Source organism: Pseudophryne corroboree, chromosome 1 (genome assembly GCF_028390025.1).
Source record: "Pseudophryne corroboree isolate aPseCor3 chromosome 1, aPseCor3.hap2, whole genome shotgun sequence".
In the NCBI taxonomy this organism is placed as follows: Eukaryota; Metazoa; Chordata; class Amphibia; order Anura; family Myobatrachidae; genus Pseudophryne; species Pseudophryne corroboree.
Window position 1 is genome coordinate 1,075,140,318 of NC_086444.1, and position 25,490 is coordinate 1,075,165,807.

At 45.0% G+C, this 25,490-nt stretch overlaps 1 protein-coding gene across 8 annotated transcripts in view; it reads left to right on the forward strand.

Moving 5' to 3' along the window:
- Positions 1–25,490, forward strand: part of YIPF7 (Yip1 domain family member 7) — a 201,324-nt gene that overhangs the window by 138,491 nt on the left and 37,343 nt on the right. For 3 of the 8 annotated variants that reach the window (XM_063920987.1, XM_063920986.1, XM_063920988.1), the window contains exon 7: positions 3,952–5,028. The exons of 2 other annotated variants lie outside the window; for them this stretch is intronic. In XM_063920987.1, coding sequence (XP_063777057.1) covers positions 3,952–4,175 — 224 coding nt within the window. In that variant the 3' untranslated portion in view covers positions 4,176–5,028. Of the gene's footprint in view, positions 1–3,951; positions 5,029–25,490 lie in introns of those variants that run through there. 3 more of the 8 variants (XM_063920992.1, XM_063920993.1, XM_063920991.1) reach the window with 3 other exon arrangements.

The following is a 25,490-nucleotide window of genomic DNA, read 5'->3' on the forward strand; positions in this document are numbered from 1 at the left end:
TCTATATGCTTTAGTGATTGGAGGAACAGCAACAAGCCATCCAAGCGTACATATCAGAGCATGAGATAGTGAAAGGGGGGACATGTTACCTTAGTCCAACACAGTGGAAAATTCTCTCAGTTTTATGCAAGCTACTTAAACTATTTGAAATTATAACCAATTATGTGAGTTCAGACACTGCCAGCCTGATTCAGGTGATTCCCTTAACCCAGTGTCATCGTGGTGAAAAGTTGTTACATGGATGTTGAGGTGGGTCATTATGACCCTTGTATATATTCTGCCTGATTTTGAACTTTTAAGGATGATTTTAGAAGATTATTAATATATTTGGAATAATTAACTATTGAATGAGATATTTTGATAAAATAAAAAGTCTTAGAGAATAGAGAAGGAACTTTTTTATTTAAGTAGTATTCAAAAAAATCAGCGAAATTGACAACTTCTGTGTCATTGCTAATAACTTAACAAAAAATAAACTTTTCGTCTAAAATTAAAAAAATGTTGTTGACTTAAGTATGAGATGTATGAAAATTAAGCAATACAGAAACAAAATCAGTTTCACCCAGCTTGTCACTACAATGACTGCAATATGAAATTGGGTGTTCCGGGCATATACATTTGTAACTTGGCATGTTTAAGTGGTCTTACGATCTTTTTAATGGTACACACTTGACATCTATTTAGAACTCCTAGTAGTTTTGCTGGTGTTTCCTCTGAAGATTCTTCACCAGGAGCGGATTGGGACACCGGGACCCCGGATCAGATCCTGGCCAACCGGGTCCCCTCATCCTTTCATTGGCCATTTTGTTTGCCATCCTTTTATTTTAATGAAGACACAGGATGAATAAATCTTTGTAATATATTGTGTTAATATATTACAATAAATTATTTTTCCTGTGTCTTCATTTAAATAAGATGATGGTAAACCAGAAGTCATTATTGTTTATTAGTCATCTCATGCAACATTAATAGTACCTGGTTCTTTGAAAAGGTTCAGTATGATTTGCCGATGGATGGGATGCCAGCTGTCAGTATACTGACAGCGGCATCCCATCCATCGAAATCCCAACAGCCCCCCATTAAGCCCCCTAACCCTCCCATAAACTACCTGCGCAAAGTGTATAATGTGCTCTACCTGGTGCAATGTGTATAATGTGCTATACCTAATGCAATGTGTATAACGTGCTCTGCCTGGCGCAATGTGTATAACGTGCTCTACCTGGTGCAATGTGTATAATGTGCTTTACTTGGTGCAATGTGTACAATGTGCTCTGCCTGGCACAAAGTGTATAACATGCTCTACCTGGTGCAATGTGTATAATGTGCTCTGCCTGGCGCAGAGTGTATAACGTGCTCTACCTGGTGCAATGTGTATAATGTGCCCTGCCTGGCGCATAATGTATAATGTGCCCTGCCTGGCGCATAATGTATAATGTGCTCTACCTTGTGCAATGTGTATAATGTGCTCTGCCGGGCGCAAAGTGTATAACGTCCTCTACCTGGTGTAATGTGTATAATGTGCTTTCCCCGCTGCAATGTGTAAAACGTGCTCTACCTGGTGCAATGTGTATAACGTGCTCTACCTGGTGCAGTGTGTATAGGAGGTTCTACCTAGTGCAATATGTATAATGTGCTTTACTTGGTGCAATGTGTATAATGTGCTCTTCCTGGTGCAAAGTGTATACCGTGCTCTATCTGGCGGAATATGTATAACATGCTCTACCTGGCGCAGTGTGTATAGGAGGTTCTACCTGGTGCAATGTGTATAAGTGGCACTACTGTGTGGTGTAATGGGAATTGGCACTATTTGGCCATGCCCCTTCCCCACAAAGCCACGCCCCTAAAATTTTGCTGCGCGCCTTTGGCGTGCACTTTCCATGCATCCATGTGATTATTCCTTCTGAGCAGTAATCCCTCCCACTTAATAGACTCCACCCCCTCAACAGTACCCCACCCCTATTAGGGCTGCTTCCATAAATTTTCCGGGCTGGTTTTCAATCCCAATCCGCCTCTGTTCTTCACATACTGAAATGGTACAAAATTGTTACACCGACATTGTGGTTGGGTCATAATAACCTTTTTGGAGTTTGCGCCCATCTAGTTCTCTGCGCTGATGCCAGATAACTGAGTACTAGCAAGGAATGGGAAGGGAGGGGTCTTAAGTCCAGCTACTGAGAGGTTTAGCAATGTCACATAACTAAGTAAAAAGATACATATAATTTAAAATGCCCCAGGTCATTATGACTCAACCTCAATAGTGCTGGCTTAATTAAACTACTGGAAAAGCATCTAGAGAAGCTGAAGCAAGAGCTGTAAGAATGTTTGACTTGTAGTCAAGCTTTTTTTGCTTTGTCAAAAACATCTTGCCATTGGATCATTCAATTTTGCCAATCAACCTAGGTTTAAAACCTATTCAACATATATCTTTCCAAATGACCCAGATCTTAAGTTGTCACCTCAAGTGGCACATGATACAATGATATCTCCTGCTTCAGCTTCTCCTGCTCCAACTCCAGCCAGGAAAAATATGACCTTTTTCCAAGGGACCCACTGGTGGTGATAAGGAGTCAACTTAGTGCACCAGAGGGAAACAAGATTATGACATCTGGTTAGACTTAATAGAACTGCCCACAATTATTGACTGCTCTACCACTGTGACTCATTCTAATACAAGAAGCATCAATAGGATGGTGGAGGTTTATTTTAATGACAATGTACAAATTATCATGTCACAGAGTCCCTTTGAATACTGGAAGGAAAAAAGCAGTTTCTAGCCCCTTGTATAAATTCACTCTTGTGTACTGAAGCTGCCCATCCTCCAGTGTATATTTGAAAAGGTTCTTTAGCACAGCCTGGAACTTTGTGAACGATCTGTGTAGAAGGCTACTTTCAAAAAATGTTCATTAAAGTGAATTACAAATTCTATTAGGAAGATATGTGCTGCCAAATACAGCAAACAGAAATGTATTCTGTTACTGTGGATTTCAGTGGGAATGAGCTAATATTGTGTGATGGTGACAATGATATTAACAATAGTGAGGGGGTTGATGATGAGTCTGCAATGTTCCAAATGTGATGATGATGAATACGAACACTGTTAGCCGTCTTAAGCTCATCGGTAGCTTGGTTTGTGGGACTGAAACAAGCCAAGCACTTCAGCCACAAAAGTGACAGTTCCTGTCACTGAAGTGGTTGGTTTGTTAAACTGTGCATGTCCTTTTTAACATACCATATATCTGTGGTTGGGAGGGCCCAAGAACAATTCCATTTTGCAGCACTTTTATTTTCGTTATGGGCTGTATTTTGGGGAGGCCTTGTTGACGGTCTTCTGTCTCTTGCAAGTCGATAATTTACCAGCTAATGCTTTGCTCTTATCATGCTGTCTTGTGTGTGCTTGACTGGCAGCGCATAATAAATTAATTAGAATAATATTTGGAGAGGCAAAGTTGACTGACTTTTTTGCACAGACAAAATTTTTATTGGTTATTTCTCCAATACATTACTAATTTGCAATTTTATTCTCACATTTTGAAACAGAAATAATGTCACACGAAAGAAAAATATGAACAAAATTATGCAGCATATTTAGCATTATTCAGTAATATGCACAAGAGAAATTATTCACAACAGTCAAATAGGAATGCTTGTAAGTGTGAAGATCATGAATAAGATGAATATCTCTCTCCTTGTGGACTTGATTTAGTAGTGTTATGCAATCAGGAAAGGTGGTGGTGGTGTGGGGAGGGGGGGGGTGTTTGTATGGACAGCAGATCAGCCTCCTAATGTTTGTTAGTGTGAGATAGGCTGATTTGGAGATTGCAGCTCTACAGAGCAACAGTTAATTTTTTTGTTGTTGTCAGGAATCCTTGGCTGTGAACATTGTATTCCTTTATTTTAATCTTGTTGTCAGGAAACCATGGCTATAAACACTGTGTTCTTTTATTTTTTCAGAATTAACGAATCAATCAATTTTAACCGATAATCAATCCAATCAATCAATCAATCAAAGCTTTACCTGCCTGCCACTACATACTCCACCTCCATTTCCCTGTACTGCCAGGTGGGCTAATTTATTGGGTTCTCTTTCAAGTTGCAAACCTTTTGGTTATCAGGAATCCTTGGCTATCAACATTATATTCTTTTATTTTAATCTTGTCAGGAAACATTGGCAGTAAACATTGTATTATTTTGTTTTATCTAATTTAATTAATTAATTGTAATCAATTAATAATGAATGAATCAATCAATCAATCAATGTTCAAACTGAAATTAAACTGAAAATCGAAATTGCTGTATAAAAATAAAGCTAACATTTGTGGGCTACATGCAAAAGCTGCCAGTATTCACCCTGCACAGAACAATAAAAGGAACAAAAGACTACATAGGATAGAGTGAATATAAGTACCCTGTTTGTTTATGTAACTAAGCTAGATAGATCTGTTTTTTGTGTTGATATTAGTTGATAGGTCATTGACGTTTGTCAATCAAATAAGGTATCCAATGAGAAGGGGTTAGGTTGGCGGCTTATATTAGTTAATTTAAGTGAGGGCTGAGGAATTCAAATTCCTCTTGCCATTTTGTGATCCCACCCAGCCACCCACCCGGCAATTTAACTTTGCTAAAAAAAATGTTTTGTTTTTTTCTTTTGAAATTTCATGTTGGAATAATAAATTATATTATTCCAGCAAGTGCGAGGCGCAGCGGGTGGGAAGCAGTGCTATTCGGTGGCTTAATTTAGCGCAGCAGAGCTTGGCTAGCATTTTCCTTCAGAGAAAAGGTGAGTTGTCACTACCTCAGGGGAGGACCAGGTCACCATCTTAAGGAGGGACCAGCACTGTGCCAATTAAGGGGAGATGGTTTTACCTAGGACGGATTGAGCAAGGGGCGGAAACTCCGCCCCATTTGTTTAAAGATTAAAGTTTTAAGCCATGGCCGAGTTGACACTGCTTTTTCACCACCGGTGATTAATATTTTCAATTCTGATTCGAATTTAATAAATCTGGCTGTGACCTCCATTTTTCCAATTTATACAGTTGTCTGTGTCATTATTTCTAGGCTTATTGGTTCTAGTTTGTGTAATAATATAAAACATATGGGTGACTTATACAGAAATCCACCCAAATCTAAATCTCCCTGCACATTACATCTGCCCCACATGCAGTGCAACATGGTTTTGCCCAGTTGTGGGCTTTTTTGCTTTGCTAACAAACCTGAATAAGGCCCTGAGTCATGTGATTATGACAAAAAGATTCTTAAATGTGCGACTATTGTTCTAAAAATCCAGAGGTTTAAACACAGAAAACCAGTGTAATGGTTCTGTATCTAGTTTTATTCCAGAGTGCATGGAATTGTGGTACAAGATGGTAACATTTGCAAACGGAATACCTAATTCAATCAGGCAGAGGCATATGCATCCCTGAGATGTGCTCACAGGACCCGTTCTGCGCATGTGCACGAAACTGCAGTAAAGATCGCATAAGCGATCCTTACTGAATCAGGGCCACTGATCAATAGAAAGGAATGGGCAGAGCAATGGTGTTCCTTTCTAACTATGAATGAGACGCAGTAGTCCTCCTAGTTTTATGGAGAAATACATATATAATATATATATATATATTATTTTTTTATTTGCGCCCAATATCTTAATTTATTTTGATATAAGATATATATGCACCCATTAATACACTACACTCATACAGCAGCACCCATTACTACACACACCGCAGAACCCCTTACTATATATACAGCAGCACCCCTTGCTACACACACAGTAGCACCCATTAACTACCCACACCTAACACTCAATACCCATTTATTGATCAATATCAACATCCCAGTGCCCACTAACATATTTATCTTCCCACACCACCACATAGGGCTGAACTGCCCATCAGGCACATCTGGCAGGTGCCAAAAGGGCTGATGTGCTGGTGGGCCGGGAAGGACACACACAGCGCAGCTTTCGGCTCTCTGTTTGTTCCCCCCGATGCCCGAAGTGCTCATTTGTAAGAAATATGGGGACATGCAGTGAGTCCAGGCCCCCCTGACTCGTGGCACGCCCCCGTGAGTAGTCTCCATGCATCCCCTTTCAGGGCGCGCGCTCCCCTTTCACGTGAACACATGCATGCACATGCTAGGGACGCTTTTTGGCCCCAGTCCATCCATGCCACCACGTATGCACACTGTCACAACTGAGGGTTTAGGCTGACGGGAGGAAGCCTCAGTTGTAGGGGCTGAGATGAAGTTAAACCTGGGAGGTTTAATCAGACCACTGGACATGTAAGTGCAGATTGATTACCTGAAGGTGTGACCATGACAACCAGTTTAAAATTCAAAATAAAAGTTTATTTAACAGACTCCGTGAAATGACAAGCAGCATTCAAAGTAAATCAAAGACAGTGGCAAATAACACGGTTCCTGGAACACGTAACCGTAGAAGGTATTGCAGAGCACTGGTAGGTTAGAACAGATGTTAAAGTCCTTTGATAGAAATCCTTACCAGGCCTGGTTGTAGTAGTGGAGATAGCCGAGGAACATGCCAGTAGTTGTAACAGGTGAATCTGGTAATTTGAGTAAGCTGCTGTATCAGCTGGATGGAACCAGCCAGGTGGTAAAACACGGAGTGGATGCTGAATGGAATCAGCCAGGTAATGAAACACAGAGTGGGTGCTGAATGGAATCAGCCAGGTACTAAAGTCACGGAGTGGGTGCTGGATGGAACCAGCCAGGTGATGAAATATAGAATGGATGATGTGAGATGCTAGTGAACGTAGAAACAGAATAGCTGATAGTTGATTACCGGTGGTAGTGGATACTGCTGGTAAGATAGGATCCGCTGGATCAGCACCGGTGTTTGGTAGAAGCTGGAATCAGTTGAAAGCTGGCTGCTTGGAAGCAGATAGTAGATAGCTGGAAACTGGACAGCCACGGAAGGCTGTAGAGTCAGGCTGCACTGCAAGATGGAAAGCAGGTGCGGGTCTCTTTGTGGATGCTGGAGACAGGAACTGGAACCTGGAGAAACAAGCCACAGGAGAGAGAGACTGGAACAAGGTATGACATTCAAAGCACTGACATCTATCTGGCCCAGACACAGGATACTTATACCTGCTGCTATGCAGGCATTGGCTGGGCAATTATGCAGATTCCAGAGATGGTGGATTGGAGGAATTGGAGCATGTGATCAAATCCAACATGGCTGCGCCCATGCTGGAACCTGGAGGGAAAACTGGTTTGAAATGAAATGAGGACAGGAGACGCCAGATGACTGTTAAATGCTGAGACACTTGGAGGGCAGCAGAGGCCGCGGCAGGCATGATACATGATTCTAAGAACCTGCAGCAATAACACAGTAACGGCGGCGGAGGCCGCGGAGGACAGGAGACGCCATGTTGGATTAAAAAATGGCGCCGCTGTGGTAGTGTCTCAGAATGACAGGAGGGATGTGCAGAGTGTTGACACAGATGAGATCCGGATTTGGAACGCTGGGCCAGTCTCAGAAGACACCTAAACGGCAGGTAATGGCGTCCAGATACCCGGATCGTGACAGCACCTCCTTCTTTAGGAGTGGCCCCAGGACACTTCTTAGGCTTTAAAGGAAACTTTGAGTGGAAATTTCGGACCAAGGCAGGAGCATGGACGTCTGAGGCATTGGTCCAAGAGCGTTCTTCAGGACCATAGCCCTTCCAGTCAATGAGATACTGTAACTGACTGTAACGGAAACGTGAGTCCAAAATCTTGGCCACCTCGTACTCGACTCCCCGTTGAGTCTGAACTTTGGGAGCTGGAGGAAGTGCGGAATGAAACCGATTCAGGATCAGCGGTTTCAACAAGGAAACATGAAATGTCCTGGGTATTTTCAAGAAGGGTGGTAACTGTAATCTGTAGGCAACAGGATTGATGACTTGTTCAATCTTGAAGGGACCGATGTAGCGAGGTGCAAATTTCATGCTGGGAACTCTCAACCTCAAATTCTTCGTGGACAACCACACACGATCACCCACCTTGAGAGCAGGAACCGCTCTACGCTTCCTATCGGCAAACTTCTTATACCTGGATGAGGCTTTAAGCAGGGCTGCGCGGACGTTCTTCCAGTTATTTGAAAACTGACGCAAGATGACATCCACTGCTGGAACAGAAGTTGCGGGAAGCGGTTGAAATTCTGGGACTTTAGGGTGGAATCCATAATTAATGAAGAATGGTGTCGAAGAAGATGAGGAATGGTATTGATTGTTGTGGCTGAACTCGGCCCAAGGAAGGAGTTGAACCCAGTCATCTTGAGAGGAAGACACATATATACGGAGGAAGGCCTCCAAGTCCTGATTCACCCTCTCGGTTTGACCATTGGTCTGAGGATGGTAAGCTGTGGAAAACTTTAACTTGACTTGGAGGGCTTGACACAAACTTCGCCAAAATTTGGCTACAAATTGTACTCCACGATCCGAGATGATCTCTTCAGGAAGACCGTGAAGTCGGAAGATCTCTTGTATAAACACTTGAGCCAACTTGGAAGCTGATGGAAGACCGGTGAGAGGGATGAAATGTGCCATCTTGGTGAACCGGTCAACTACCACCCAGATGGTATTAAACTTGTTGCAGATAGGTAGATCGGTAACAAAGTCCATCAACAAATGGGTCCATGGTCGACGGGGAACAGATAATGGAACCAGTTGCCCCGCAGGCGACTGGCGGGAGACTTTGTGTTGGGCACACTTTGGGCAGGAGGCAATAAATTCCATAACGTCCTTCTTCAGAGTTGGCCACCAGTAGGACCTAGAGATAAACTCCAGGGTTTTCTGAATGCCTGTATGTCCAGCAAAGCGGGAAGCGTGGGCCCAATGCATGAGCTTCTTCCTTAGAACTGGCTTAACAAAACTTTTCCCTGGCGGGGGCGTAGAGTCCATCCCTACCGTGGAGAATGCCAACGGATTAATAATAGGATGCTTGTCTGCAGACTCGGACTCATTTTCTTGCTCCCATGAGCGGGAAAGGGCATCGGCCTTACGATTCTGAGAACCCGGACAGAACTGGAGTTTAAAGTCAAACCTAGAGAAGAAAAGTGCCCATCTGGCCTGACGAGGGTTCAGACATTGTGCGCCTTTGAGATATAAAAGATTTTTGTGGTCGGTAAGTATGGTGATTGAATGAGAAGCTCCCTCCAACAGGTATCTCCACTCCTCCAGAGCGAGCTTGATGGCTAGCAACTCCTGATCGCCAATGGCATAGTTGCGCTCAGCTGGGGAGAACTTCCGGGAGAAGAAACTGCAAGGATGTAGATGTCCATCTTTGGCCCTCTGGGATAACACTGCTCCTACTCCAACGGAGGAGGCATCTACCTCTAAGATAAAAGGAGAGTCGGTGTCGGGCTGTTTCAGAACTGGTGCAGAGATGAACCATTGCTTCAGAAGGTGAAAGGCCTGCGTAGCTTCTTCGGACCACTTGGACGGATTAGCACCTTTCTTGGTTAATGCAGTGATAGGCGCCACAATGGTGGAAAAGTCTCGTATAAACTTTCTATAATAATTGGCGAACCCTAAGAACCTCTGGACCCCTTTGAGGGTTAAGGGTATAGGCCAATTCTGGATTGCTTGGAGTTTCTCAGGATCCATCTCTAGTCCGGAACAAGACACAATGTAACCTAGAAACGGAATGGTTTTAACTTCAAACATACACTTCTCCAATTTACAATAGAGGTGGTTGACACGGAGACGGGAAAGAACCTCCTTTACCCAGAAACGATGATCTTCTAGATTATTAGCAAATATGAGGATGTCATCTAGATAAACCACGACATGGCGGTATAAGATGTCCCTGAAGATCTCATTCACGAAGTGCTGGAAGACTGCTGGAGCGTTGCTCAATCCGAAGGGCATGACGAGGTACTCATAATGTCCGTCACGGTTGTTAAAGGCGGTCTTCCACTCGTCACCCTCACGGATCCGGATGAGATTGTAGGCACCCCTCAAGTCCAGCTTTGTAAAAATGGTTGCACCACTAACTCTATCGAAGAGTTCTGTAATCAGGGGTAAAGGGTATCGGTTCTTAACGGTAATGTCGTTCAGACCTCTGTAGTCGATACACGGACGCAGACCACCGTCTTTCTTCTTAACGAAGAAGAAGCCTGCGCCGGCTGGAGAAGAAGATGGTCGGATGAAACCCTTCGCCAGGTTCTCTTTGATGTACTCTTCCATGGAGTGTGTCTCAGGCAGAGACAACGGATAAGTTCGGCCTCGCGGTGGAACCTTCCCTGGAATGAGGTCGATTGGGCAGTCCCATTCTCTATGAGGAGGAAGGATATCAGCAGAGGCTTCACTGAACACGTCCGTGAAGTCTTGATATGGAGGAGGTGGAACATCAGATGACCTGGGGAAGGAAGAACAAACAGGAAGAACTTTGGCTAAACAAGTCAAAGCACAGGAGGGACCCCATGCCAGTATTTGCGTAGTCGTCCAGTCAATCGATGGGTTGTGGAGACGGAGCCATGGAAGGCCTAAAACCACTGGATGTGTGGCTCTTGGAATCACTAAAAAAGAAATATACTCAGAATGAAGAACTCCCACTCTCAGATGAACTGGAAGAGTCCTTAAGGAAATGACTGCGTCAAAAATCTTGCTGCCATCCACGGCAGTCAAAGAGATGGACGAGGACAGTCTCTCGGTGGGTAGGGACCACCGTTTAACATAAGCTTCGGTTATGAAATTCCCAGCTGCTCCGGAATCAAGGAGGGCAATGACGTTCCTGTAACGTTGAGCAATTTGGAGCGACACTGGGAGGTTACAATCATGAGGAGATGGAGAGGAGATCATTACTCCTAGCCGGCCCTCTCCTTGGCGAGCTAGGATCTGGAGTTTCCCGAACGTTTGGGACAGGCGTTGATAGTGTGCGACGGAGCTGCACAGTAGAGACATAGAGACTCGGAGAGGCGTCTTCGGCGCTCAGCGGGAGATAGACGGGAACGACTAATTTGCATAGGCTCATCCTTTGATGGAGATGGTTGACGAGGAGGAGGAGCAGAAGATTTAGGAACGGATGATCTTCCTCGCTCGGTTGCTCTCTCTCTGAACCATAGATCAACCTTCGTGCATAGTGAAATTAGCTCATCCAACTTAGAAGGCAAGTCTCTGGTAGCTAACTCATCTTTAATGCGTTCTGACAAGCCATGCCAGAATGCAGCATACAGGGCCTCGTCGTTCCAGGCCAGTTCAGATGCCAGGATTTTGAACTGTATAAGATACTGTCCCACAGTACGTGTTCCCTGGCGTAGACGGAGAATCTCAGATGAAGCAGAGGAAACCCGGCCCGGCTCGTCGAAGATGCGCCTGAATGATGCTACAAAGTCAGTATAGGAGGACAGCAGGGGATCAGACTTCTCCCATAACGGTGATGCCCAATCAAGGGCTGAGCCACTGAGGAGAGAAATAATATAAGCAACTTTGGTACGGTCACTGGGGAAGTTGCCAGGTTGAAGCTCAAAATGGATTTCGCATTGGTTGAGAAATCCCCTGCAGAACCTTGGAGATCCATCAAATTTTGCTGGCATTGGAAGATGAAGACGTGGTATGGAAATGGGCAAGGTGGGTGGGGTTACAGCTGGAGTCACTGTGGTGGACGCACCAGACGTGCCAGGTCCACGGAGGGTCATCTGAATCCCATCCAGCCGAGTAGAGAGATCCTGGAGACAGCGGATGATGTGACCTTGTGCAGCCTCCTGATGTTCGACTCTGGCTGCCAGTTCTTGCATAGGTCTAGCCGCTTGATCCTGATCACTAGCTGGATTCATATGGTCAGTGCTTACTGTCACAACTGAGGGTTTAGGCTGACGGGAGGAAGCCTCAGTTGTAGGGGCTGAGATGAAGTTAAACCTGGGAGGTTTAATCAGACCCCTGGACATGTAAGTGCAGATTGATTACCCGAAGGTGTGACCATGACAACCAGTTTAAAATTCAAAATAAAAGTTTATTTAACAGACTCCGTGAAATGACAAGCAGCATTCAAAGTAAATCAAAGACAGTGGCAAATAACACAGTTCCTGGAACACGTAACCGTAGAAGGTATTGCAGAGCACTGGTAGGTTAGAACAGATGTTAAAGTCCTTTGATAGAAATCCTTACCAGGCCTGGTTGTAGTAGTGGAGATAGCCGAGGAACATGCCAGTAGTTGTAACAGGTGAATCTGGTAATTTGAGTAAGCTGCTGTATCAGCTGGATGGAACCAGCCAGGTGGTAAAACACGGAGTGGATGCTGAATGGAATCAGCCAGGTAATGAAACACAGAGTGGGTGCTGAATGGAATCAGCCAGGTACTAAAGTCACGGAGTGGGTGCTGGATGGAACCAGCCAGGTGATGAAATATAGAATGGATGATGTGAGATGCTAGTGAGCGTAGAAACAGAATAGCTGATAGTTGATTACCGGTGGTAGTGGATACTGCTGGTAAGATAGGATCCGCTGGATCAGCACCGGTGTTTGGTAGAAGCTGGAATCAGTTGAAAGCTGGCTGCTTGGAAGCAGATAGTAGATAGCTGGAAACTGGACAGCCACGGAAGGCTGTAGAGTCAGGCTGCACTGCAAGATGGAAAGCAGGTGCGGGTCTCTTTGTGGATGCTGGAGACAGGAACTGGAACCTGGAGAAACAAGCCACAGGAGAGAGAGACTGGAACAAGGTATGACATTCAAAGCACTGACATCTATCTGGCCCAGACACAGGATACTTATACCTGCTGCTATGCAGGCATTGGCTGGGCAATTATGCAGATTCCAGAGACGGTGGATTGGAGGAATTGGAGCATGTGATCAAATCCAACATGGCTGCGCCCATGCTGGAACCTGGAGGGAAAACTGGTTTGAAATGAAATGAGGACAGGAGACGCCAGATGACTGTTAAATGCTGAGACACTTGGAGGGCAGCAGAGGCCGCGGCAGGCATGATACATGATTCTAAGAACCTGCAGCAATAACACAGTAACGGCGGCGGAGGCCGCGGAGGACGGGAGACGCCATGTTGGATTCAAAAATGGCGCTGTGGTAGTGTCTCAGAATGACAGGAGGGATGTGCAGAGTGTTGACACAGATGAGATCCGGATTTGGAACGCTGGGCCAGTCTCAGAAGATACCTAAACGGCAGGTAATGGCGTCCAGATACCCGGATCGTGACACACACACACTACACACATAAAGTACACACACACCAACCACCACATATATATATACACACACACATAAAGTACACACCCACCCACCACCACATACAGTACACACAACACACCCACCACCTTTAAACAGTAAACTTCACCCAGCGAACGTGCACCAAAGAGGGCGGGAAAGGTCATGGCCACCGTTTTCTGGGATTCGAAAGGCATAATCTTCATCGACTATTTGGAAGAATGAAGAATGATCACAGGGCAGTATTATGCTCAATTATTGGGCAGATTCGACGATGCATTGAAGAGAAAACGGGCAACACTTGGCGAAGAAAAAAGTGCTGTTACACCACGACAATACGCCGGCACACTTGTCGTATGTCACAACAGCGAAATTAATGAAATTAGGCTACAAATTGCTGCCGCATCCGCCGTATTCTCCAGATTTGGCCCCATACGACTTCTTCCTGTTTCCAAACATGAAAAAATGGCTCAGCGGAAAGAGATTCGCATCTAACGAGAAGGTCATCGCCGAAACTCAAGCCTATTTCACAGAGTTCGACAAATCCTATTTTTTGTCGGGCTTGAAAACGTTGGAATATTGTTGGGCCAACTGTATCAAGCTAAAAGGGGACTATGTTGAAAAAAAATAATATAAAATATATATATATATATATATATATATATATATATACGAGGGTGACTGATAATTACCCGTGTTAGGCAAGAAAGAAAAATTTTATTGGGAAAATTTGTATTTATTTTTAAACATAGTCCCCTTTTAGCTTGATACACTTAGCCCAGCGATATTCCAGCGGCTGGGGGCAGTAACCACACCTCTCTAAGAGGGGCTGCGGAGCCTGCCCTGTCACCCCAGATGCAGCCATGAAGGAAGATGGAGCCCAGAGGTTCCGTGCAATAGCTGACCGGCGAGGAGGAGATAGGGGACAATGCTGCAGCTGCTGTTTGGCTAGCCTGGCCAGTAACTTCTAGCTGCAAGCCCGGTCAGCAGGATGTCAGATAGATTAAGGGGTCATTCAGACCTGATCGCTGCTGTGGCACAGCTGTTGGCACAGCTGGCGATCAGGCACAAATTGCGCATGCGTATGCACCGCAGTGCGCAGGCACTTTGCACGGGTTCAAAGGGGATGGCCGCTCAGCAATGGGTTCCCATTTACACGTGCGATCGCAAGGAGATTGACAGGAAGAAGGCATTTGTGGGTGGCAACTGACCATGTTCAAGGAGTGTTTGGAAAAATGCAGTCGTATCCATGCATTTTCAGGGAGGGTTCCTGACGTCAATTCCGGTCCTGAACTTGCTGAAGAGTAAGTCCTGGGCTGCGCAGAGACTGCACAAAATCTGTTTGTACAGCTCTACTACACATGCGATTGCACACTTGCACAGCAAAAATACCTTCCCTCCATAGGCGGCGACTATCCGATCGCAGGGCTGCAAAAATCGCTGCCCAGCTATCAGGTCTGATTTACCCCCTATGAGTGTCCGTAAATGCATAAAATATACCGGCCTGGTGGGCAGATGTCATCCTGCCCACCACTGAGTGCGGTGCAGCTCACCCTCAGCCTGTACTCTGCCCAGGGCTGCATGGCTACCTACAGAATCAGCAGGGTGGAGGGGTGCTTGAGATGTATGTTACAGGGGGAGGGGGCGATCACCCTTATCGCCCCCTGCTGTATGCACCAGTGCATCAGTTGTATATACATGCAAAGTACACATCCACCCTCACATATACACACACAGTACACACTACACACACATACAGTATACACACACAGTTCACACACATATAACACACACACACACACACACACACACACACACACACACACACACACACACAATCAATCACACACACCACACATACAGTACACACACACACACACACACACACACACACACACACACACATACATACAGCACTCACACCACACATACAGTATACACACATACAGAATACACATATATACAGTACACACACACACCACACATACAGTATATATACACACACCACACCTACAGTCCGCACACATACAGTATGCACAGTACTAACACACCACACATACAGTAAACACACATACAGTATACATACACACACATACAGTACACACACACACACACACACACACACACACACACACACACACACACACACCACACACACAGAGTATACACACACATACAGTATACACACACAGTACACACCACACATACAGAATACACACATACAGAATACACATATATACAGTACACACACACACACACCACACATACAGTATACACACACAACACACCTACAGTACACACACATACAGTATGCACAGTACTAACACACCACACATACAGTAAACACACATACAGTATACATACACACACATACAGTACACACACACACACACACACACACACACACACACACACACACACACACACACACACACAGTATACACACACAGTATACACACACAGTACACACCACACATACAGAATACACATATATACAGTACACACACACACACCACACCTACAGTACACACACATACAGTATACACACACTAATCGATGCTACTAGTCAAGAAACCATTAAACTTACCAGGCTTCATGCAGCAGCTCCCCGTGTAGCCTGGGGGTGCAGATTGGGACTGTGAGTGACAGGCTCAGGACCCCGAATGAAAGAGAGACTTAAGGGGAGGGGCAGCCACCACACTGCCTGCACGGATCTTAGGAGAGAGTGCTCACTGATGGAGCCAGAGGAGGTGCATGGGAGAGAGAATGGACGCTGGCAGTCTGCGACAGGAAAAAAGTTTTTTCCTGTCAACACTGGCACTCCTGTGGACCAATTTTCAATGGGGGCCTGGAGCTGCAGCTCCCACTGCCCCATTGTTAATCCATCCCTGGCCAGGGGACACACTTGACGGGGTCCTGTCTCCAAAGCATTCATCTCCTATAACTAATCAGCTCCAGCCAGGGATTCCTGTGGAAGTCACAGGAACCCCCCCCCCCCCCTCAATAAAGCCCCCCCATCCCCTGCAGGGCACCCAAGGCCTGGCCTGAACCCTGGGACTATCCCCAAAACCCCTGGATGGTGGATGCCAAATTAATAGCAATTCAGTGAAAGTTAGAATAATATTATCTTTTACAGGAGGACTGCAGATCCCAGCAAGTTTACACCACATGCTGGTACTTGGCAAACCACAAGTACCAGCATGTGGGGCATTCAGGACTCACTGATACCTATAGTCCCCTTGTAAAAGAAATATTAAAATAAATATAGGACACTCACCTTAGAAAGTATAAATTTAATAAACACACGTACACATACTGTATTGTCCCTGGAATGTCCGTTGCTCTTCTCCAAGTAGAATCTGCTACATGGGGGGGCATCCATGATCACCTATCCCTTGCTGTGCTCGGTCCACTTGTCCAGTAGCATCCCGGTGCATTAAAAATAAAAACCCCAAACCAGCCAGCCTAGAGGAGCTATATGTGTATACATGTGTTAATGCTGGAACCCACGTGTGTTCTGTCATTTACAGAGCCGCCAGCCAATCATTACCCATTACCGTGGGAACAGTCCACTGATTGGCTGTGAATAGCCACGAAATCTCCAACTTGCAGGCTAATACATAGTGCGAGTTGCGGTACAAATTCCCACCAACTAGTATTGAGTACTGTAAGTGCGCATTTGTGTTCGCATTTTTAGTCACACCCTATTACATTCAGCCCCTTGTGTGTAGAGAAACACACAGACAATTCCACTCTGCAAAAGACTGGAAATTTGCATCAGCTCTAATATGATGGCAAGGATGTTTTGTATTTCCAAGCAAATGCATTTTGTATTTTGCAATTTGCACTCTGGCAGATAAGTGCTTTCTAATACAAAGTTTTTCCTTTGTAAAAAAAATAATTAAAAGCTAAACAACAGGTCATCGCAGAGTTCTAACTGGAGCCAGTGGCAGACTGTTGTCTACCACTGTGGCACCCTCACACAGCCTCAAGATGGCTCCTCATTTGCTCAGCTTCAGTGGCCATCTTGGTACAGGAAATGACGTTTCCCTGAAGGAGTAGCAACATGGAGTCTGAGTAGTAGCACACTCCACTTTCAACAATGATGATTTAAGAGGGACCCACATTTAAGGGCCTGATATACATGTAAGATACAAGTTGAGTCCTATTTCAGCTTCACCTCCTGACTTTGTCATTGAGACACTTTGGGCCAATGAAGTTTAAGGTACCACCAGTGGCGTAACTAGAAATTTTTCTCCCCCAAGCCAAAAAATTCTTCGGCGCCCCCCCCCCCCCCCCCTTCATGCTCCATAATTGGGAGCAAGAAAGGGATAAATATGCGCGCGCCTTAGGCGCGCGCGATAAAAAAGGGGTGTGGTTTCATTGGAATGGGCGTGGTTTCGCATAAAGGGGCGTGGCATTGCAGGAAAAGACTACCTTATACCCCAGTTTTGCAACCTGCACGCCCATACGTTGGCCACCTAAGGAAAGAAAAATAATCCTGATTCATGCCCCTTACATTATTTGTCATTTTTCCTCCTTATAGTAATGCCCAGTATACATTATGCCACATACTGCAATGGCCCTTAGACATTATGCCGCACACAATAATGCACATGACACAATATGCACACACTGTAATGCCCCCGACACATTATGCCACACACCGTAATGCCTGTGACACATTATGCCACACACCGTAATGCCTGTGACACATTATGACAGGAATCGCAATGCCCGTTATACATTATGCTACACACTGCAATGCCCCTGATACATTATAGCACATACAATGTCTGTGACACATTATGACACACACCGCAATGTCCGTGATACATTATGCCACACACTGCAATGCCCGATACATTATAGCACATACAATGCCTGTGACACATTATGCCACACACTGCAATGACCTTGAGACATTATACCACAATGCCCGTGATATAGTATACCATACACCGTAATGCCTGTGACACATACCGCAATGCCCTGCCCGTTATACCCTATGCCACACACCGCAATGCCAGTTATGTATTATGCCACACTGCAATGACCCTGAGACATTATACCACATACCACAATGCCCGTGATATAGTATACCACACACCGTAATGCCTGACACATTATGACACACACCGCAATGTCCGTGATACATTATGCCACACACTGCAATGACCCTGAGACATTATACCACATATCACAATGCCCGCGATATAGTATACCATACACCGTAATGCCTGTGACACATTATGACACACACTGCAATGTCCGTGATACATTATGCCACACACCGTAATGCCCATTACACATTAAGTCCTACAGTAAGACTTCTAATTACTTTTCAATTACCTGCTCGTTGTCAGGGGTTTCATGCACTGGGTGTCATGCTCGTTGCCAGGGGTTTCATGCTCTTGGTTCCATGCACGGTGCCAGGGGTTTTCATGCTCAGGGTGTCATGCTCGTTGCCAGGGGTTTCATGCACTGGGTGTCATGCTCGTTGCCAGGTGTTTCATGCACTGGGTGTCATGCTCGTTGCCAGGTGTTTCATGCACTGGGTGTCATGCTCATTGCTAGGAGGTAGTCCTTGTTGCTAGGACTGTGCTCCATGTACCACATATGTCCCCAGTGCCAGATATTCCCCCACGGTGCCAGGTACTCACATGCCCCAGTGCCAAATATAGCCCCCCCCCCATGTGCCAGGTACACATATACCCCCCCAGTGCCACATATGCCCCCAGTGCCATATATTCCCCCCCAGTGCCAGATATTCCCTCAGTGCCATATATGCCCCCAGTGCCAGATATTCCCCCCCAGTGCCATATATGCCCCCAGTGCCAGATATCCCCCCCCCAGTGCCATATATGCCCCAGTGCCAGATATTCCCCCCAGTGCCATATATGCCCCCAGTGCCATATATCCCCCCCCCCAGTGCCATATATGCCCCAGTGCCAGATATTCCCCCCCAGTGCCATATATGCCCCCAGTGCCAGATATTCCCCCCCCCAGTGCCAGATATTCCCCCAGTGCCAGATATTCCCCCCCAGTGCCATATATGCCCCCAGTGCCAGATATTCCCCCCCAGTGCCATATATGCCCCCAGTGCCAGATATTCCCCCCCCAGTGCCATATATGCCCCAGTGCCAGATATTCCCCCCAGTGCCATATATGCCCCCAGTGCCAGATATTCCCCCCCCAGTGCCAGATATTCCCCCAGTGCCAGATATTCCCCCCCAGTGCCATATATGCCCCCAGTGCCAGATATTCCCCCCCCCCAGTGCCATATATGCCCCAGTGCCAGATATTCCCTCCCCCCCCCCCCCGCGCCGCTGCTGCTGCTGCTTTTTGGAGGGACACGGAGGGCACAGCTCGCCTCTCCTGTGTCCCTCCTGCTGCATCATCTCCGGCGGCCGCGGGTCTAATAGGGGGAAGTGCCGGTTCGTGAGCCAATTAGAGCTCACGGACGGCACTTCCCCCTATTAGACCCGCGGCCGCCGGAGATGATGCAGGAGGGACACAGGGAGGCGCGCTGTGCCCTCCGTGTCCCTCCAACAAGCGGCGGAGGGAAGGAGACCGCAGACTGACATGCGGACGCTCGTCCGCATGTCAGTCTGCTGTAAATCAGTGGCGCCCCCGCAGCCCCTCGCCCCCAAGCCACCGCGAGGGCTGCGGGGGCAGTAGTTACGCCACTGGGTACCACTGCTGGAACCTCAGAGAATATCGGTCTGAACTGACTGAATGATGAAAGCATAACATGAACCAACATAGGACTCGGTTTTCAGATTCTTCACACATTGGGCCCTCCATTTTAAGGATCCAATGCCATTACTGCTCCCAACCATCAAGAGGAAGGGTGAGGGGTATCTTTTGAAAATATCCACTGTAATGGTTGGTTTAAATTAGTGATGAGCGGTAAGGGGTATGCCCCCTATAACTACAGATGTAGCCACCTTTATCTTGAGTGGCCGCGGCGGTTGTCCCGTTCGACCATACGCAGCGTACTGTGGCGTAGCGAGGCGCGCCTAGCCACAGAGAGGCTATCTAATCGCACGGAGACAGACATTTGACGTTTGGCGTTACCTTTACGTGTAATACCTGCGATCAGCCACCAGATGTCGCTTTTTACAATCACCACTGCGCATGCGTGTGGTCTCCCGTAAAATACAATACTGACATACATAATAAGGACTACTTTACTAAGGCGTCTCATTACGCTGCATACAGCAAATACTGTACTCATTATGCTGCATTATTTAATACAGTACTGTATATACAGTACGACACCGACGCAAATACAGTAGTACAGCATACAGTATATGATCCATCTACAATACTTTATGAATACTGTATGTGAGCGTCCAAGTCCCGCAGACAAAACACAGTACTGTAAAACCAGTAGTGTACACTGTCGCAAATGGATGTGTGTTACAAGTTCACTATTGCCTCTCAAGATTAGGAATTTTCTACAGTATGTTATCGTCCTAATCCCGTAGCCATTACAGCATAATCAAAACCAACGGATTTATACATTTGTCTGCGGCGAAGTGGTGAAGTGTTTCGCTTCCTATACTCAGAGTCCAGGGTTCGATTCCTTAAGTACGAATGCATGTTACTGTAGTTTTTTTCAGACACTTTATTATTTTTTTTATTCACATACTGTAAACCATGGCATACAGTAGCTGCATGAGCGGTTCTATGCGATCGAGTCCGGTGTACCATAATGTGCAGGTTCTATGCAGGTTAAGGTACTATGCTCCGTACACAGTACACATACAATTCTGTAGCTGGGCAGACTGAATAGAAATGGCTACCACCTATGACTCCTTGCCCCACAGAGGCCCTAGGCTACGGAGCAAGTAATAGTCCAGATTGTACAGACTATGGGGCAATGCTGAAGGAGCGTCACAATCCCCTAGCTAAAATACACAGTATGCATATTATGGTACACCGGACTCGATGACATACTGTAGCACACTGGCAAAATGGCCGCCGCCCCTGAACCCTTGTGCAGGTTATGGGGCAATGCTGAAGGAGCGTCACAATCCCCTAGCCAAAATACACAGGGGAGGGATAAGCTACTGTAGGATTGCATACAGTATTACGGTACACCGGACTCAATCGCATAGCACACTGTCAAAACGACCACTACCCCTGAACCCCCACCTCGTGGCAGGCAGCAGTTGGGTATGGAATGAGAAATGGCATAAGCTGTGCAGGCTACGGGGCGATGCTGAAGGAGCGTCACAATCCCCTAGCCAAAATACACAGGGGAGAGATAAGCTACTGTAGGATTGCATACAGTATTACGGTACACCGGACTCAATCGCATAGCACACTGTCAAAACGACCACTACCCATGAACCCCCACTTCCTGAACCCCCACCTCGTGGCAGGCAGCAGTTGGGTATGGAATGAGAAATGGCATAAGCTGTGCAGGCTACGGGGCGATGCTGAAGGAGCGTCACAATCCCCTAGCCAAAATACACAGAGATACTGTAAGCGAGGTCTATGCACATTACAGTACTGTACGTTACACCGGGCTCGGTCGCATAGCAAACTGACAAAACACAAGTTTTACAGTACATACAGTAAAGCAGGCCAAAGCTGCAGGAGAGTTTCTACTGTAAAGGTTCTATGCACCGTACGGTAATGTACACATACCTGTACAATTCTATAGCAGGGCAGACTCAATTGAAATGGCTACCGCCTGTGACTCCTACAGTAGCTCCTAGGAGGCACTCAGCTATGGAGCAAATAACAGCACAGATTTTGCAGGCTACGGGGCAATGCTGAAGGAGCGTCACAATCCCCTAGCTACAATACACAGGGGTGATAGAGATAATCGAGTGGCTGGAGGGGGGTCCCCTTGATTTAAGGGGCCCCCACTCCTCCAGGGTACTCCGGCCAGGTGTGACTAGTTGGGTATTTAATTCCATGGCCGCAGGGACCGGTATAAAAGTCTCCCCCGGCTGTGCATTATCTGTCCAGCTAGTGGAGCCCAGTGCTGATTCAAAAAATATGGGGAACCCCTACGCTTTTTTTGTCCCCCTTATTTTTTGCACCAGGACCAGGCGCAGAGCCCGGTGCTGGTTCTAAAAAGATGGGGGATCCCGTGTCCATTTTTTCCGTATTCCTTCCGGAATTCGACTGCAATTGCATATACAGTACTGTACCCCTTAATGTCACTGCTTACAGTATACAGTATTTAGACATGAGCTTGTGTACAGTATCTGTCATGAGGTGCTTTTTTCACTGACACTATAACTTTTTTCTATTGTGATATACTGTACAGAGGCGGCAAACTAGCCAAACGGGAATAATCAGCTTCTGCAGAATAAAATGAGATGCTACAGTACATGCCTATATTCTGTGAGTGACTGCGGCTCTATGAAATTAAATCAGAAAATTTAAATATGAAATGCATTACTAATGTGTGGCATTACTGTACTGTATGTGTATAAGGTGTACTACAATATTTTCTGGTGTAACATAAGGAAAGGGCACTACTGCATGGTCTAATGCAGTGGTTCTCAAACTTGGTCCTCAGGACCCCACACAGTGCATGTTTTGCAGGTAAACCAGCAAGTGCACAGATGTATTCATTACTAACTGACACATTTTAGAAGGTCCATACAGTAGGTGGAGCTAATTTTTTCACTTGTGATTCTGTGAGACCTGCAAAACCTGCACTGTGTGGGGTCCTGAGGACTGAGTTTGAGAACCTGTGGTCTAATGTAAATAAAGATGAATGTGGTGGGGTGTAATGTGAATAAGGGGCATTACTGTTAGGAGTAATGTGGTACTATGATATGATGTCATGAGAATAAGAGACACCACTGCATGATATAATGTGAATAAAGTTGCAGTACTGTGTTGTGTCATTTCATCTTCGGGTATTATTGTGTTACCATGCCCCTTCCCAGCAAGAACATACTGTACACTGTTTTGGGCTGGCACTAAATGTGCACATTGTTCTTATTTAGATTATAGGGGGTAGGAGCGCCAAAATGGGTGATGGTGCTGGGAAAGGGGTGCAGGGTTAGAGGCGGAACTACGTAGCATCTGTGCAAGAGGGCATCAGCCAAAATCTAGCCTAGGGCATCATGTTGGTCAGGTTTGGCTCTGATAATACTGTATACTGTACTCTTACTGTACTTTGCATTCAATACAGATACTGTTTGCACACAGGTTTTACATGAATCATTGGCAATGCTGCAGGAGTGTCTCATTAGGCAATCTAAAATATACCACGACTATGGGTGGGGATACAGTAGGGAAGTTCTGTCACCATAAGCTGTCTGCTGTGTATAGCATATTTCCATCTGAGATGCATTTGTGTGTTTGTAATAAGAAAAAAACATTTTACTGTACATTTAGTGGATACAGTATTTCTCCCCCATAATGACGTATCATACTGTACAGGTACCCTCATGTACTGTACCGTACCATACTGTAAAATTGAATATTTATTGGAAAAACATCAATATTAATGTAAAAATAAAGTATTACAACATCCGATTCCATGTACTGCACTGATCAAAATGTACAGTACTCTTATTCAGGACTTATAAAACTGAAAATAACTGTTCATACAGTACACATCAATAACATTACTACTGTATAATATTCTACATTAGTTTATGCAATAATCAGACAAAGGCAATTTTATCATTTTTTTTAATAATGCACCAATTTAAAATTTTAAACAGAAAATACAGAACTACATATTTGTGGCTTGACCATTTCTTTCAACTACAACAGGTAATACTTTATACAGGTGATTTATATAATTATTACAATGTTCAGGTGTGAGTACTTCTAGCCAAAATTTCTTTATCCCATCCACCAGTTGCTGTTTTGTTGTTGGCTTTGCAACACTCCTAACGTACCTCTTCAATTGAGCCCACACTAATTCGATTGGGTTCATGTCTGGTGATCTATATAAAAATAAAAAAAAAGCGTATAGAAAAAATTAATTACATTACAGTAAATAGAGAAAATTAAACATACAATATTGTACTGTTTATTAAACAAAAATTTTTTTTACAGTACTAGAGTGCTATCCAAAATTTTACTTGTACACTGTTGAAAGAATACTCACTCTGGTGGTGTGCGTTCCCAATTCATACCTTTCTCTTCCATAAATTTGGCTGAGGCGGAGTGTTTAGGATCATTGTCTTGGAATATCCTATGGTGAGTTGGGTAATATTTATTCACAAATGGCACCATACATTTCTCTACTATTGTTTCTTGGAAATATTTCTTATCCATGATTCCTACAGAAATCAAAAAATGTTGTTCATTAATAAGCAACTCCTTTTATTGTGCAGTTACACGTACTCTACAGTACAACATGTATTTTTACAGAACACAGGCACAGAATAAAGTATAGTACTGTACCTTCGAAAAATAATAGGGGACCAGCTCCTAATCGTGATATGCCTCCCCATACATGGATTTTCAATGGATGCTTTGGGCGTGGTTTTAAAGAGATATGGTTACGTTTCCTGAATGACATTCTGGAGAACCGCTCAAGGGCAACAGACGATTCATCTGTGAAAATGACATCATCAAATGTTTCACCACTCTCAATCCATCGCCGTGCCTGTTCCACTCTCTTTTCTTTATTCACATCTCTTATCATTGGAGATATCCTGTGAAGAGCCAAAAATAATGAAATCAGATACAGTTATGAAATTACAGATTTACAGATTACTGTATATACAGTAGACTGTATGTGCAGTATACTGTATTATATACCTACTGTGTACATTAAACTGTACATACAGTACATTAAGTTACATACAGAGTAATATATATATATACATACTGTACATACACACAAACACACACACACACACACAGTATACAGTATGTAATCATCACAATAAGCCGGCAATGCTTCATTGCTGTCTCTGAGTGCCTATACAGTAGGTATCTCTTTTGGGATAGAATATATACAGTATATACACACACACATACTGTATATAGTATAAAGTACACACTCTGTATAATGATTTATGGCATTATTATATCACGTATCAAGGGATTATTAACAGTGCATTTACTGTATGGTTTATACTGCTTTCAGTATTTTACCTTGTTGCGCCAAAGGTCCATCCCATTTTCCGTCGCATCCTTCTGATGCTGGTGGCCGATATGTCCAGGTCATACTTGGAATGGAGAATTCGTTTTATTTGCAGAGCAGTACGCTCATCATCCTCACGAGTTAGTTCCTCCACAATTTGTTGCACTCTCCTACAGTACAATACAGTATGAAAAATATGAATTCATGAACAGCACAATCACAGTTACAATTGATGAAGTTTTTAT